Genomic DNA, 14,052 nt, shown 5'->3' on the forward strand with positions numbered 1-14,052 from the left:
GCTAACTGTAAAGAATATAGAGCTATTTTGTAACCGAGACCGTTTATTTCCCTCAGTAGTGGTAAGTGAACATGGGGCTTCACACCGAAATGCATCCTCCATGTTCTTAAAAAATCTTTTGAGACAAGGTATCACTAAGTTGCTAAGTTGCATGGACTAGGTTCAAACTTGAGATCTTCCTGGTTCAGCCTGCCAGAGTGCTGTGATTATAGGCACATGCTACCACACTAAGCTTCGTATTTTTAAATTTAAAAAGTTTTTATTTTTGTCAGTATATGCTTGAAGTTCATAATGATTACATTCATCATAGACTTTTTCCCCCCCTGGTACTGGGGATCAAACTCATGACCGCCTGCTTGCAAGGCAGGTGCTTATGCTGCTGAGCTAAATCCCCAGCCCCCATCATAGACTTTTTTATACTTCATTTAAAAAATAACAGAACTGGTATGTAGCTGAGAAGTAGAGCACTCACCCCAGCCCAACATGTGCAAGGCTCTGGGTTCCACCCTCAGTAGTGCAAGAAAAGAAAGTAGAGATACGTATCTAGATATGTATAGCTGAGCTGGACGTGATGGTGCACAGCTGTAGTCCCTCTGCCCAGGAGGCTGAGGCAGGAAGATTACTTGAACTCAGGAGTTTGAGGCCAGCCTGGGCCACAAAGAAAGACCCTGTCTCAATTAAGCAAGCAGACAGAAAGCCAAAGTTACACAGTTGCATGAAGACTTTTTGTTTAAAGTGATGATAAAGTTAAAAAATTCTAACAGTGAGTGATTACTTTTTAAAAATTGTAGTATTTTTATTACATTTTTATCTTCTTGCCATATTGGGGATTGATTGAACTCGGGTGCTCACCTACATCCTCAGCTCTCTGTAATTTTTTTGAGACAGGGTCTCACTAAGTTGCTCAGTTACTCATGCTAGTCTTAAAGTTTTGATTCTGGTGCCTCAGCCTCCTGAGTAGCTGGGATTTCAGGTGTGGGCCACCATACCTGGCCCAAAATTAATAGCATTTTTAAAAATTAAAAATTATATGTAGGAAAATAAAAAAATTACACAGTGCCTGGTACAGTGATGGATTCTTGAATACCAGGTTCATTGAGACAAGTACTTTAGGGAAGTAAGTTCAAAGCATCCTAAGGAGCTTGTGGTTGTGGTTTTTTGGAAATAGGGTCTAGCTCTGTAGTCTAGGTTAGCCCTAAACTTGCAATACTTCTCCTGCCTCAGCCTCCCAAGCGCTGGGATGATAGGTGGGTGTTACCACACCCACACCCAGCAAGACAATGGGGGATTTTTCGTGATCCACTTGGTGGTTAAGATTTGACCTCACTTACCACCTGGCCATGGAAAAAGGTGGCAGCAATAGATGCTGACCTGATGGTTTGGCTCTGTGACCTGGCATGGGCAGTCCTCCTGTCATCAACCATGAACAACAGAAAAGGGAACAACTGAGTTGGCCTAGGGGGACACGGAAAGCAGTGAGCATGTCTGTACACGCCGCGTCTCTGACGAGGTCACACTGCGGTGGTAGAATCGTCACACGTTAAATCAGGGTGTTAAGGTTTCCTGGCTGTGGAACCTGTATCTGGAGAGCCTTCTAGAGCTCTTCTGTACTTGTTTCTTTAGTTCAGTTAGGTTTTAAAATGGCCCTGTAAGCCTGGAGCCAGGGGAATAAGGCTGTGAACAGAACCAAACCATCTTAGGAAAAACCCAGATGCTTGGAAGCATGTACTCACTATGATTTACATCCCCTGGGCGGAGTTTGGTGCATGGCCAGAAGGCATTGTGATGTCAGTGATTGCACCTTAACGGTTTCTGTGCAGGGGATGAGCTTGGGATCACACCTTTCTCACCCCACTCTCTGGTAGTCTTTGGGGCAGACCCAAGCTCCAAATTTTCATGCCATTGTACTTTAATTCTGGCCACCTATTTCTTTCTTTTTTTTGGTCTCTGTGCCAGCTTCTGGTTTTTTGTTCATCTTTATGTGTCATTTGAGGTATATTTTCCCAGAGGGCACTTATAAGTTACTTTTGCTTTGCTCTTCACGCAGCTCCTTGGTTCTTTTGTCCCTTGCAGTGGAAATGAATTCAGGCTGGTGATTTCTTTTTTTTTTTTTTTTTGTCTTTTTCCTTTTTGTCAGTACCAGGGATCGAACTCAGGGCTGCCTGCTTGCAAGGCAGGCGCTTATGCCGCTGAGCTAAATCCCCACCCCTGGTGATATCTTTGTAGGATACACTGTACGACCCAGACTCTGAGTTCTGTCTGAATTTTCTTAGTGTTCGCCTGTTTGTGACTCGTGGCATTGTCTGCATCTCCTGTGTGTCTCCGCTTGTGGGTGTGAAGAGGTCACTGAGTCACGTGCATCCCTGGAGCCGGGTCTACTTGGGAGACTGAGGCAAGAGGGTCACAAGGTGGAGGTCACAAGGTGGAGGCCAACATAGCAAGACTGCCTCTGAATACAGTCTTTTAAAAAGGCATGGGGTGTTGCGCAGTGTTCCATAGGTTTAATCCCAGTGTTGAAAAATAAAGGTCGCTGTCAGATTGGTTGGAACACAGTTGGCTTCAGGCGAGTCTGCAGTGAGTGAGGAGAAGGCAGGTCACAGTCTGTAACTCTGCCTGCACTGTGCGCACTGTTGGATTCCCGAGCCAGCGCTGTGACTAAGACATGGCTGCATTTACCCAGCATTCGCCCTGTGTGCCGTGTCCTGCCTTCTGCGTCCTCTGGGCCGATCTGCCAGCGTGCCCTGTGGGCGGAGCCTGGGCACTGGTCTGACTGCAGAGCCCACAGGAGCCAAGTTGCAGGCGGTGATCCTGCTGCTGCTGTCGCTGGACCTTGCGTCTCCAGCCAGCCCGCTCCCCGCTCCCTGCTCGCCGTCTCCTGCCTCATTCTCCTTTACCTTTACAGATTCTTCTGTTTGTTGACTGATCTACCAACCCTACTTCACGTCCTTTTCAGATCTTGAAACTGACAACTTGTACCAACATTTCAGAGATTCTCTGGCCCAGATGCCATCTGCCTGTGGTCCACAGAGTGTGCCAAGGACACAGTCATGTCCAACACATAGGCCTGCTCAGAGCACCATGTTTGGGGGAAAATAGTTGTCAGAGATGAGGATCGTAGCAAGCTCGCAGACATACTGGGCACTGCAGATAGTGGTAGTGGCATTGATTTATTTCTTCCTTCATTTAGCAAGTAGGTACTGAACAAAGACTGTGACAGAGGTTCTGGAGAACAAGTCAGCCTCTTTCCTTTTGGACCTGATGGTCAGTTGGGAGAGACCATGAATGAAGAAGCAGTAAATTAACCATTCACTGAGACAAGCATAAACATTGTGGAAATAGTACAGCAGGGTAAGATAGAAGTGGTATATTAAGGGGCATTACAGTTTTGCATAAGCTCTGACAGTGTGGATTGGAGCAAGGACCTCAGGAAGAACAGTGATGTGAGGAGCAAGTGCAAAGGCCCTGAAGTAGGTGTGTGTAGCCAGTCAGGCAGTACAGCTGGCTGCGGGAAACGGGAGCAGGGTGGTGTAAGGTTTTGCAGGGCACTGTGGGCCTGTGGAAGGCCTTTGGCTTTTACAGAGGGGAAGATGGAAAGATGTGGAGCATTTTGAGCACCGAGTGGCATGAGCACACAAAGGCAAGGCGGAGGTGGGGAGGCCAGGGGAATCGAGCTGAAGAGTGGAGCTGAGGGGGCAGAGGTGGAGGTGGCTGGGTTGTGGAGCTGCTTTGAAGGTAGAATGGGCAGCGTTTGAAGGGAGGGTTGCGTGGTGGTGTGTGCGACAGCCGAGGCCGGCCTGGCGAGCGTAGTTTGCCTGAGCAGCTGGTGGATGCAGCTGCCATCCGCCTAGGAGGAGAAGCCCAGAAGGAGCAGGTGCCGGGGGCCCCTCAGCTGTTCGCATGTGTTCAGGTTAGGGTGCCTCTGCACGTGCCGTGGGAGTAGGACTGCGGAGGGTTCCCTGGGGCGCCTCCGCGTCTTCACTCGGGGACTCGGGGGAAGCGTCCAGTTCCCTGCCCTCCCGGCTTCGTGCTTCCTGTTCCCTGTGCACGTGGCCACGCATCCTTCATTGGTACTGCGTACCACACTTGGATTTCGTGAATGATTTGTGTGCACTGTGGGCTGGATAGAGGTTTTACTTGGGAGAAGCTGATAGGGTACACACATAGAGGTTTGTTTGCATTCTCTCTCTCTCTCTCTCTCTCTCTCTCTCTCTCTCTCTCTGTGGTAGTGGAGATTGAATCTACATTAAATCATACTGAGCTATGTCCCCCAGCCCTTTCCGATTTTCTTTTGTTTTTGAGACAGTTGATAAGTAGCCCAAGCTGGGCTTGAAGCTTGCAGTCTCCAGCATCAGCCTCCTAGAGGGCTGGGATTATAGGTGTGTCCTGCATACCCGGCTGGACCTGCCTTTGTATGTCTGCCGTGGGCAGATCATCTGGGAAAGTCCCCTGCCCATCAGGCCCCACGAGGACAGGTTTGGTTCACTGCTGCCCTAGAATGTACTGGGGAGCTGCCATAGGGTTGTGTCCAGGAAATATTTGTGGACGCTTGAAGCTGAGCTGTTTTCAGCAGTGAGAGGGTGTATTGGATGGGGACCCTCTGTATACATGCAGGGGAGAGCAGCTTTTGATGCTTACGAAGTCTGAGTGGGTGCTCTGGGCTCTACTCTGAGCTGTTCTGCTTTACTGTCACACAGCTCATTCAGGGGGAGCCTGACTCCGGAATGGTGGGTGTGCATTTTGATCTTTGAGGTTCCTCTACCACAGGCCCAATTCAGGTTCATAGTGCTAAATTTCAGAAAGATTGTCGTTCTTGAACTTTCTGTTTCTGATAAAAAAAAAAAAATCACCACTAAAAAAAACAAACAAGACAAAAAAATAAACCCAAAACAAAGCATCCTATGCAGCACCTTCTTCCCGGGGGTTGTTATGGTCTTGTGTTTTAAACCCACTTCCAGTAGTAGTCTCTTGCCCTGGCAGCCCAGCTCCTCCTCGCGTGGTCCGCAGTGTCTCCCAGAGGTGCAGGTGGCCGAGCCCTTGGGGTCAGCGCTGGCGGCCATGAGGATATCCTGGATTCTACCTGCAGTGCCACTGGAGGAGCCAGAGGACCTTCAGCCCACAGTCCGGTGTGATTTCTTTAGAGATTACCTCCTGCTCAGGGGAACTATAAATCCTGCTTCAAGATGGTTCGGTTTTATGGAAACAAGGCTTTAACAGCGCCCCGGAGCTGAGCTCGGAATAATATTCTTGCTGGTGATCTCTAGCGGAGACCTCTCCCTTGGTGACAAGGCCTCAGCTTCACAAACGCCAGCCTCTAGCCAGGCTCCAGCGCCCTTCTTCACAGGGCGTCAGGATGCAGGCTGGCACCATCCCCAGAATCTTCCCTTGGCTCTGACTCCCAGTTGGTTAATAGAACTGTCACCTTCTTGGGACAGAATGTTTCAGTGGCAGCAGTTTGTGATGGAGTTGAATGCTCCGTGGTGGAGAGATTCCTTTGTTTCTGCCCAGTCACCTCCTTAGTTCTGCCCCTCCGACCCTCCTCAATGTGGTTTTCTCTTCAGGGTTGTTTTTGTTTGCTGGGGCTGCTTGACAGCTTCATGGCCAGTTAAGACGGCCCCATGAAGGTCCCATAGCCACTTAGCTTTTCTCTCCCTGTGGAGTGGCCCAGGGCTGTGTGCTCCCCTTTCTGCAGCCTTGCGGTGTACATTCTTCCCATGGCCTAGAGTGACACTCTAGGTAGACACAGTGCCATCCACTCACTCATCGAGTATAGTGCACCCACCCCATTCCTAGCCCATTTTCATTTTTGGAGATAAAGTCTTGGTGAATTGCCCAGGCTAGGCTTGGACTGTTGCTTCTCCTGCCTCAGCCTCCCGAATGCCTGGATTGTAGCTGCCTGTCTCAAGCTGTGTCATTAGCGTCCCTGGGGAGGCTGGGGAGATGAGGGGAGACTCTGTGACCAGATCTGCTGATGACAAGGTTGTGAAGATGTACCCGGGCAGGATGCGTCCTCAGGGCTGGGCTTACTGGATGCGCTTCCAGCTCTTAGGAGCTGCCAACCTGGTGCAGGGAGGAAGTGCCCTTTAGTGATGGCAGCTGTTGATTGCAGGGGCGGCCAGGGAGCCTCTGGGGGCAAAGTGCAGACAGTCACAGCTTCTGAGGCCTTTTGATTTGCAGCAGCCTCACTCAGATGGACACAGCCTTCTGCTGTGGGAACAAAACGTGTTGAGGCAGCCCGTGCCCCAGGCACTGGTGAGGATGGGCTCATGGCACTGAGGAGGGAGCTGGGAGAGATGCACTGTTAGCTGTTATCGGTCCTTGACAGCTGACAGGTGGGGAGGGCATCAGGCCTGCCTTCCGAGGGAGTCCGGGGCCCAGCCTTCTGTCTGACCTCACATCCACCTGGAAGAGACATTGGGGACTTACTGCAGGATGAAGGAGCCCCTAGCAGGCATCGTGGGTGGTCCAGCCCAAATGCTGTGGAAGCCACAAGGACTCTCTGCCCTGGAATGTCATCTGGTTGAGAGGGTGTGTGATGTGATTCTTGGTAGCATCCCTTATAGTGGCTCAGATTGTCTCTCAAAGCCTCAGGCTTGCCCTGGTGGGGTCTGGTGGGATCTGACAATGTGCTGCTTGCCGTGGGCAGCAGGTGGTACTGGTTCTTGTGTATGCAGGTTCCGTGATGTTTCCTTTATAAGTCAGTCTTAGAGAGACAGAAGAGAAGCCAGTTTAAGAGAGCCGGTGATGTGATAGGTGGGTGCAGAGATGGCAAAGCGTCTGGAAGGTGCGCTTGGGGAAAGCCTGGGAAATGCCACTCTGGAATTGGCCTGTGGTGCTTGCAAGTGTGTGGCCCCTAGTGCCCAGACCTCACCTCGCTGGTTTGGGGTTTGTCACTGTGACCTTTGTCTTCCTCCCTGTCCCTCTCTCCCTCTCTTGAGTTGCTCATTCTGCAAATAATCTGCCCACTGTGTGTCAGGCGCTGTGCTGGTTCCTGATGTGGTGAGGTGGTCTCCAGCTCACTAGTGAGAGCCAGGTCTTCTCACTTGTGTGGAGACCAGAGTTGATCTCAAAGGAGTAGGAAGTAGAATTGTGCTTACCAGAGCCTGGGAAGAGCATGGGAGAGGGAGGTGTCTGAGAGCAGGGTTCACAGGCACAGGGTGCAGGTGGACGGGAGGAGAACATTCTGATATCCTGTGATGCAGTGAAGCAACTTACTGTGCTTGACAGCAATCACTTGGCTGTTTTGAAGTAGCTAATAGGGTTGGGGGGGCCAGGTGACTGACTGGACCGAGGGCCTGCTGTATGCTAGGCAAGTGCTCCACCACCCAGCTACCTTCCCAACCCTTTCTGTTGTGAGACAGGTTTTACATAGACCCAGGCTTCCCTTGAGCTTGAGATCTTCCTGCCTCAGCCTCCGGCACACCCAGAGTCACAGGGTGGCCTCTATGCCTAGTCCACTCCTGGGTCTCCCACCAGCTTCCTGGTGATGTTGATGTCATTGGCCTGCAGACCATATGCAGAGCAGTGAGGCCGTGGAGCTCATGTGACAATAACGGTTGAATAGTGTGATCACCTTCTGTTTGTGGACTTCCTTGGACTTGATCGTCGAGAGGAGAAGTATAAGGTGATTCGTCAGGAAGCAAGGTGACCCATCTTAGAGATGCTCTGGCCGAGTGCCCTCCACATAGGACGCTTCAGGAGGGCCAGGACGCTTTGGAGTTTGTCTCCACTTGAGCTGCTTATTATTTCCACGCCCTAGATGGTGTTTCTCTTCCTCAGCTTGGTTGAGTCTTAAGTGACCGATTCAGGTCAGTGCTTGAACTTCCTTCCCATCCTCACCTTGGTGACCTGCAGAAGGTCAAGAGCCACGCTCCTCCCTCTTGCACCCACATTGCCTGGGGAGGCTGCTCCCAGTTCACGGAAAGGCCAGCTGGGAAAGGCCAGCTTGCAGAGGGCAGCGGTGACTTTAATTATTGTGCTCCAGCTCATTCCGGACATCTGAGTGCTGGTGTTGGTGTCAGAGTTCTCTGTGTGTCATGTTTGATTTCTGTCCAGATTTTAACCAGCTGAACGCTTTGGTGTTATGAGTTTTGTGTCAGAGCTGAATATTGTGTTTTGAAGCCAAGAGTCAAATCTCAGTTTAAAATCCCGGCTTTTATACCAGCCTTTGGAATTCAGACAGATGAAATGGAAGCAGCAGAGTGCTGTGGCTTTGTGAAATACTGACTGCCTCCCCCGTGGAAGTCTTCAAGGGGGCCCTTTTTGGCCTTTTATAGAAGAAAATGTTTTTGTTTTTTTCTTAGCCTGCTTTCACTTTCTTGATTTGCCCATTTGTGCTTTTTCCATTAAAACAGCCCTGGGGGCCAGGGTGTGGTTGTTGGAGGCCCTGGGTTCCCGGCCCAGCCCTGCAGAAGCACACACACAAAGCAGGCCTCTTGGAGGCCAGTGGCCCCGCAGAGGCCCTGGTGCAGTTCTGAGGGTGAAGCCCGCCCACCCGTGGCGTGGCCCCAGCCTGCCTGTCCCCGCGGGTCTGACTCTGCAGTTGGCCTCCTCTTTGCTTCCTCTGCCCTCCCCCCTCGCCCTCTGGGGCTGCCTGATGGAGTCTCTCTCCTTTCCTGGGTTGCATTTCCTACTTCTGCAGAGATTTCTGGCCAAGTGGCCACTTGGTTGGGACCCGGTGCACTGGTGCTTGCGCCCTGCCCCTCTCCCCGTAGGTCCCCTTTACACTGCCAGGTCCCGCTGGGGTCCCTCCAGGGCGTGGATTTCTGAGCAGACCTTGGCTGCAGCCTGCGGCCCTAACTCAGAGTTCTGGCCTAAGAGCACCGTGATGCTGTGCTGGCAGGGCTGCTTGCCCACACCTGGTGGCAGCAGCACTGCCCCTCTCCCCTCCCCAGCAGGGGAGGCACGTGTATTATTCTGAGCGTGACCCCAGCGCTCATTGCGTCCATTCCTGATTACTTGACTTTCTCTTTATCCACTGGAGGAAATTTAGGGGAAAAAGACAAGAAAAGGACTTCATAATCCCACTACCTTGAGAAAATCAGATCACCATTACCTTTTTGGGTGTTGTTCTGCCTTTTCTTGCTCCTAGGTGAATGTACACATGTGGCTGAGTTCACACGATCGTGAAAGAAGGCTGGCTCTTTCTTTCGGGAGATTCAGACCGTCTTCCCAAGGCAATAAACATTTTCCTAGGGCATCTTCTTGCCCGGCCACAGAGCACTCCTGTGTGGATGGCCGGTCGTTTGTGGAGTGAGCCCTTTCCTTTCGGACCTGTATGCTCACAGTGTTTTTGGCGCTTGATGCAGCATGCAGATGGACGTTCTCGCAGCTTTTGATGGACTCTGAATGTTTCCTGCGTGAATTCCTTAAAGCACACATAGAGCCAGGCTGGCTGGCTTGCTTTTTCTGCGTGTTTCTGGCACATGGTAATACTTACTTTTCTTCCTTTCTAGACGCTACAGCAACAGGAGTGCAAACTTCTGTACAGCCGAAAAGAGGGCCAGAGGCAAGAAAATAAAAACAAAAATAGGTACAAAAACATCCTGCCCTGTAAGTATCACGTCTTGCCTCAGTCTTTGTCACTGTGTCCTGGGAGCTGTGTGCGCGTGTTAACGGATCCTTGACCTTAGTGTCTCAAAGTCCCAGCAGTTTCCAAAGTAATGAGCCATGGTGGGGACTGATGACTTCATTCACTGAGTTTCTGGGATCCTGATGACTGAGTGAAATTGCCCCTGGAAGGCCTTTTCTGTGCTCATTTCCTTCGGTTAAATCAATTTTTAATCAGCCTGAGTGTAATAATCTGGAGGCTTGTGATTGGTCAGTGACAGGCCACACCCATTGCCCCAGGGTCCAAGGTTTGTGTCCTTGCCTTCCATGCCAGGGCTCAGGAGTCCTGGATGAGGCCGACATGAGTCTCAGGAAGCAGGCAAACTCCTGGGGCTCTTTGTGCAGGCTGGAGTTACTGGAGATAAGGGGTGCCCCAGACAGAGCCTGCCAGTGGAGCCCAAGCTGACCACAAGGGCAGAAGAGCCCTGAGACACAGGGACCAACACCCACAGTTTAAAGAGAAGTTTATTTTGGCTCACATTTCAGTCCACAGTTGGCTGGCCCCAAGGCAGGACAGCATGGCACAGAGGCCTGGCGGAGGAGAGCAGTTCACAGCATGGGTGACAGGAAGCAGAGAGTGAGAGGGGGAGCTAGGGAGGGAGAGAAATCCTTCCGGGCCAGGCATCCCTGTGGGCCCACCTCTTCCAGCTGGGGCCCCATAACCCACCTCCCTAAAGTCACCTCCCTAAAGGCTGCCTTGTGAGCACATGAGCCCCTTGGGTACATTGGAGTATAAACCGTAACACCTTGTATGGTGACCCCAGAAACGACACAGCTCCAGTCCTAGTTCCCCCTCCATGGGTCCACCTCTGCCCAACGCTTTGCGTGTTGATATCACCTAATCCATGCCACGTGCCTGCGAACAGGCATTCCCATCGTCCCCGTTCACAGACTGTGTCAACCAGTTTGCAAGGAGGAGTAAGTGGGAGAAACAGGTCCTGGAGCCGCAGGGATCCTGGGGTGGGCCGTGCACAGCGGGTAGGGAAAGGCCACTTGGAGCTTGTATTTATTTATATCCTACGTAGAAAAGGAACATTTAAATCTGATACATTGATGGACAGAGTACATGTGTAGTGTATTTAGTTGGCTTAAAAAAATAAGTCTAGTGTAGAGCTTTGTTAGGCATGAGTGTGTGTACTTCAGTGTTCAGTGTTGAGTCATTGAGGTGCATGCTCAGATTTGGAGAGCAGCCCCCCTATGCCTCTTCAGTTCTGGCTACTGGGCCGGTTATTGTACACCCACTGTGCGTGTGTATGTGTGCCTGGCACCCCGTTTGTGTTACTTTAGGGTGTTACTTTATGCAACTTTACGGTGGGAGCAGACGAGGCCAGGAATACGGAGGCATGTCTCAGGCCGAGCAGAGGGACGAGGGCTTGCAGAGAACTGGTCAGAGCAGCAGCAGGCCCTCCCGTCCTTGGGGAAGCCAAGCTTCTTTTCCTTTCAGGTTCTTTTTAGGTCTGAGTTTTCACTTCTGCTCAGGGGCTCTACCAGTACAACAGTAGTTTGCAGTTTCTAAATATAGTAATGCCCCCTCAACGGTCCAATCTGAAGTGTTCTCTGATTCACTTATTTCTGTTTTTATCTGCAGTGCTAAGGCTTGTACCCAGGGCCTGGTACATACTAGGCAAGCGCTGCACCCCTAAGCCACATTCCCAGCCCACATCTTAACTCTTTAAAGATGCAGAGAACCAGGCAAAACCCCCCCCATGATTCTATTATTATTTTTCTGTTTGTTTTTTGTTTTTTGAGGCAGGATCTCTGTATGTAATCCAGGTTGGCCTCGAACTCACAGTGATCCTCCTGTTTCAGCCTCGTGAGTGCTGGGATTACCGGAGTGCATCACCATGCCCAGCCATTATTCTGTTAATAAAGATACACAACTACATGCATTAGTTATGTATGGCACACACCCACTTTCTTTGTAAAATATGTTGCCTTAGATAAAGCACTCAGATTTTTATGCTGTAATGTACTGTTTTTTGAGAGGGGTCTTGCCATATAGCTCAGGCTGGCCTCAAACTTGCTTATGTAGCCCAGGCTGGCTTTGATCTCTTGGTGATCTTTCTGCCTCAGCCTCCTGGGTGCTACCAATATGTTCTTTTGTACAGAATTTGGTTAGTCAATACTGGTAGAATCTGGATTTTTACATATCTTATTCTTTTAAAAACTTTTATTATTGTTATTATTTTGGTGCTGGGGATCGAACTCACAGCCTTGTGCTTGCTAGGCAGGTGCATATGCCCTGAGCTACATCTCCACCAAACCTTTTATTTTGGAAAACTGGAAATATATTCAAAAACCTGCACACATCCATCTCCATCACCTGGGTTCCACAGTTATCAGCACAAGCCCATCTTGTTTCATTTATACTTGTGGTTCTTTTCTCCTGTCTCCCAAAATTACTTTGAAGTGAATCTCATGTATAATATCATTTGTCTGTACTTTTTTTTTTTTTGTTTTTTTGAGATAGGATCTTGCTATGTAGTTGAGGCTGCCCTTGGATTTACTATGTAACCCAAGTGGGCCTTAAACTTGTGGTAATCCTCCTGCCTCAGCCTCCTGAGTGCTAGAATTACAGGCGTGTGCCACCATGCTTGGCTCTTTGTTTTCTGGAGACAGGTTTTGCTTTATAGTTCAGGCTGCTTTTGAACGCTTGGTGATCTTTCTGCCTCAGCTTCCAAGTGCTGGAATTATAGATATGGCCCACTAAACTGAGGTTGATCTTGTTTTTAAAAACAGAAGCCAAGAGACTTTTAGGCTTGAAGTAATTTTCGACTTGTAAGAAGTTACCAACATGATGTGGAGGTGAAGCAGGGTGGCACACACCCATAATCCCATTTACTTAGGAGGCTGGGGCAGAAGGATTGAAGGTCCCAGGCCTTCCTGGGCAATTTAAGATATTGGTTTCAAAATGAAATTTCAGAAGGGACTGAGGATATTGCTTAGTGCTAGAATGCTTGTGTAACATTTGGAAAGCTCTGGCAAAAAAAAAAAAAAATCATACCGAGGCGTTCACATACCCGTCCCTCATCCCCCCTGCCCACGTGGCTTCCTGTGGTCCATCGTCCAGACATGGAACTGTAACAGAAGCGTTCAGAGGCGTCACGTGGTACTCCAGCGAGTGTCTTGAGATTGGACTGGGGAGGGTGAGCTGGTCCGCCCCACCTGGCCCTTACAGGGCGACACTCTCTCCTCCTGCAGTTGATCACACCAGGGTCGTCCTCCACGATGGTGACCCCAATGAGCCTGTGTCTGACTACATCAACGCCAACATCATCATGGTAAGCACGCTGTTCCTCCGTGTCTTCGCCGTGCGCTGCTAGCTTCGTTTTGTGTTTTAAATCCTTTCTTGCCTTCTGAAAGAAACTTTTAGATGTGTGAAAGATTTTCTTCCTAAATTTCTAGCCTGAATTTGAAACCAAGTGCAACAATTCAAAGCCCAAAAAGAGCTACATTGCCACACAAGGCTGCCTGCAGAACACGGTGAACGACTTTTGGCGAATGGTGTTCCAGGAGAACTCTCGAGTGATTGTCATGACGACGAAAGAAGTGGAGCGAGGGAAGGTGCGCAGGCTCCTCTGTCTGATAAAAGTTCTGTTCTTTCTTTTGGCATGCCACGGATTGAACCCAGGGCTTCATGTGTGCTTAGCAAATTCCTTACCACTGAGCTACAGCCCCAGCCTCTGAGAAAGCATTTTTAAAGCATTGTACTTGTCAGGTGAGAAATGGAAAAAATAAGGCCAGGTGTAGTGGTGCAACATGTCTTTGATGCCAGCATTCAGGAGGCTGAGGCAGGAGGATCACTGGGTTCAAATGGTCAGACTGGAATACACAAGCTGACCATGCCTTTAGAAAAAAAAAAAGGGAGAAAAGGAAACCAAGAAATGGAATAAGCAAATTAAGTTCATGTTTACCTACCCTTTGGAGTAGAAGGGAGTGGAAGACATTGACTAAGACTGTCTCAGTGTAGTTTCTGTTATGATCTTTTGCTTGGGACTCCTGTTGCTCCTTAGGTCTGCTGATCTACAGTTTTCAGATTTGGTTATTGTTCACCATTAGTTCTTTAAACATGTGCTCTGTCTCACCCTGCCCAGGACACCGGCTAACCTGTAGGTCTGAGGCTGTGCATATTTGACTTTGTTCTCTTTCCCATTCATCCATTTGAATAAGCCGTTTGGCTGTGTTTTTTGGTTGATCTTTTGTTTGCAGCATTTAATCCGCTCTTAGTCCTTTTAGTGTGTTTTTTTACAGCAGCAAACATGGTGCGTTTCCCCTCTGAGTGTTTTATTTGGATCTTTTCATTATCTCCTGCGTCCTTCCTTTGAACACGAGTACCATTTCCTCTGCCCTGTGAGCAGACGGACTATATTTAAACTGTTTAGTATCTTTGTCTGCTGACTCTGTCATCGGTGTTGCTTGGCTTTTGCAGTGTGTTAGCTAAGGGAG

General features: G+C 49.7%; 1 protein-coding gene across 2 annotated transcripts in view; it reads left to right on the plus strand.

Annotated features, from left to right (window-relative positions):
* The window catches only part of Ptpn11 (protein tyrosine phosphatase non-receptor type 11), an 87,026-nt gene that overhangs the window by 42,305 nt on the left and 30,669 nt on the right, over positions 1-14,052 (plus strand). For both annotated transcript variants that reach the window (XM_063225674.1, XM_013144831.3), the window contains exons 7-9: positions 9,453-9,549; positions 12,808-12,887; positions 13,012-13,170. In XM_063225674.1, the coding sequence (XP_063081744.1) occupies positions 9,453-9,549; positions 12,808-12,887; positions 13,012-13,170 (336 nt within the window). The remainder of the gene's footprint in view (positions 1-9,452; positions 9,550-12,807; positions 12,888-13,011; positions 13,171-14,052) is intronic.

The sequence above is a fragment of the Cavia porcellus genome, unplaced genomic scaffold (genome assembly GCF_034190915.1).
Source record: "Cavia porcellus strain 051 isolate PalLab524CR breed Dunkin Hartley unplaced genomic scaffold, mCavPor4.1 scaffold_16, whole genome shotgun sequence".
NCBI classification, from domain to species: domain Eukaryota; kingdom Metazoa; phylum Chordata; class Mammalia; order Rodentia; family Caviidae; genus Cavia; species Cavia porcellus.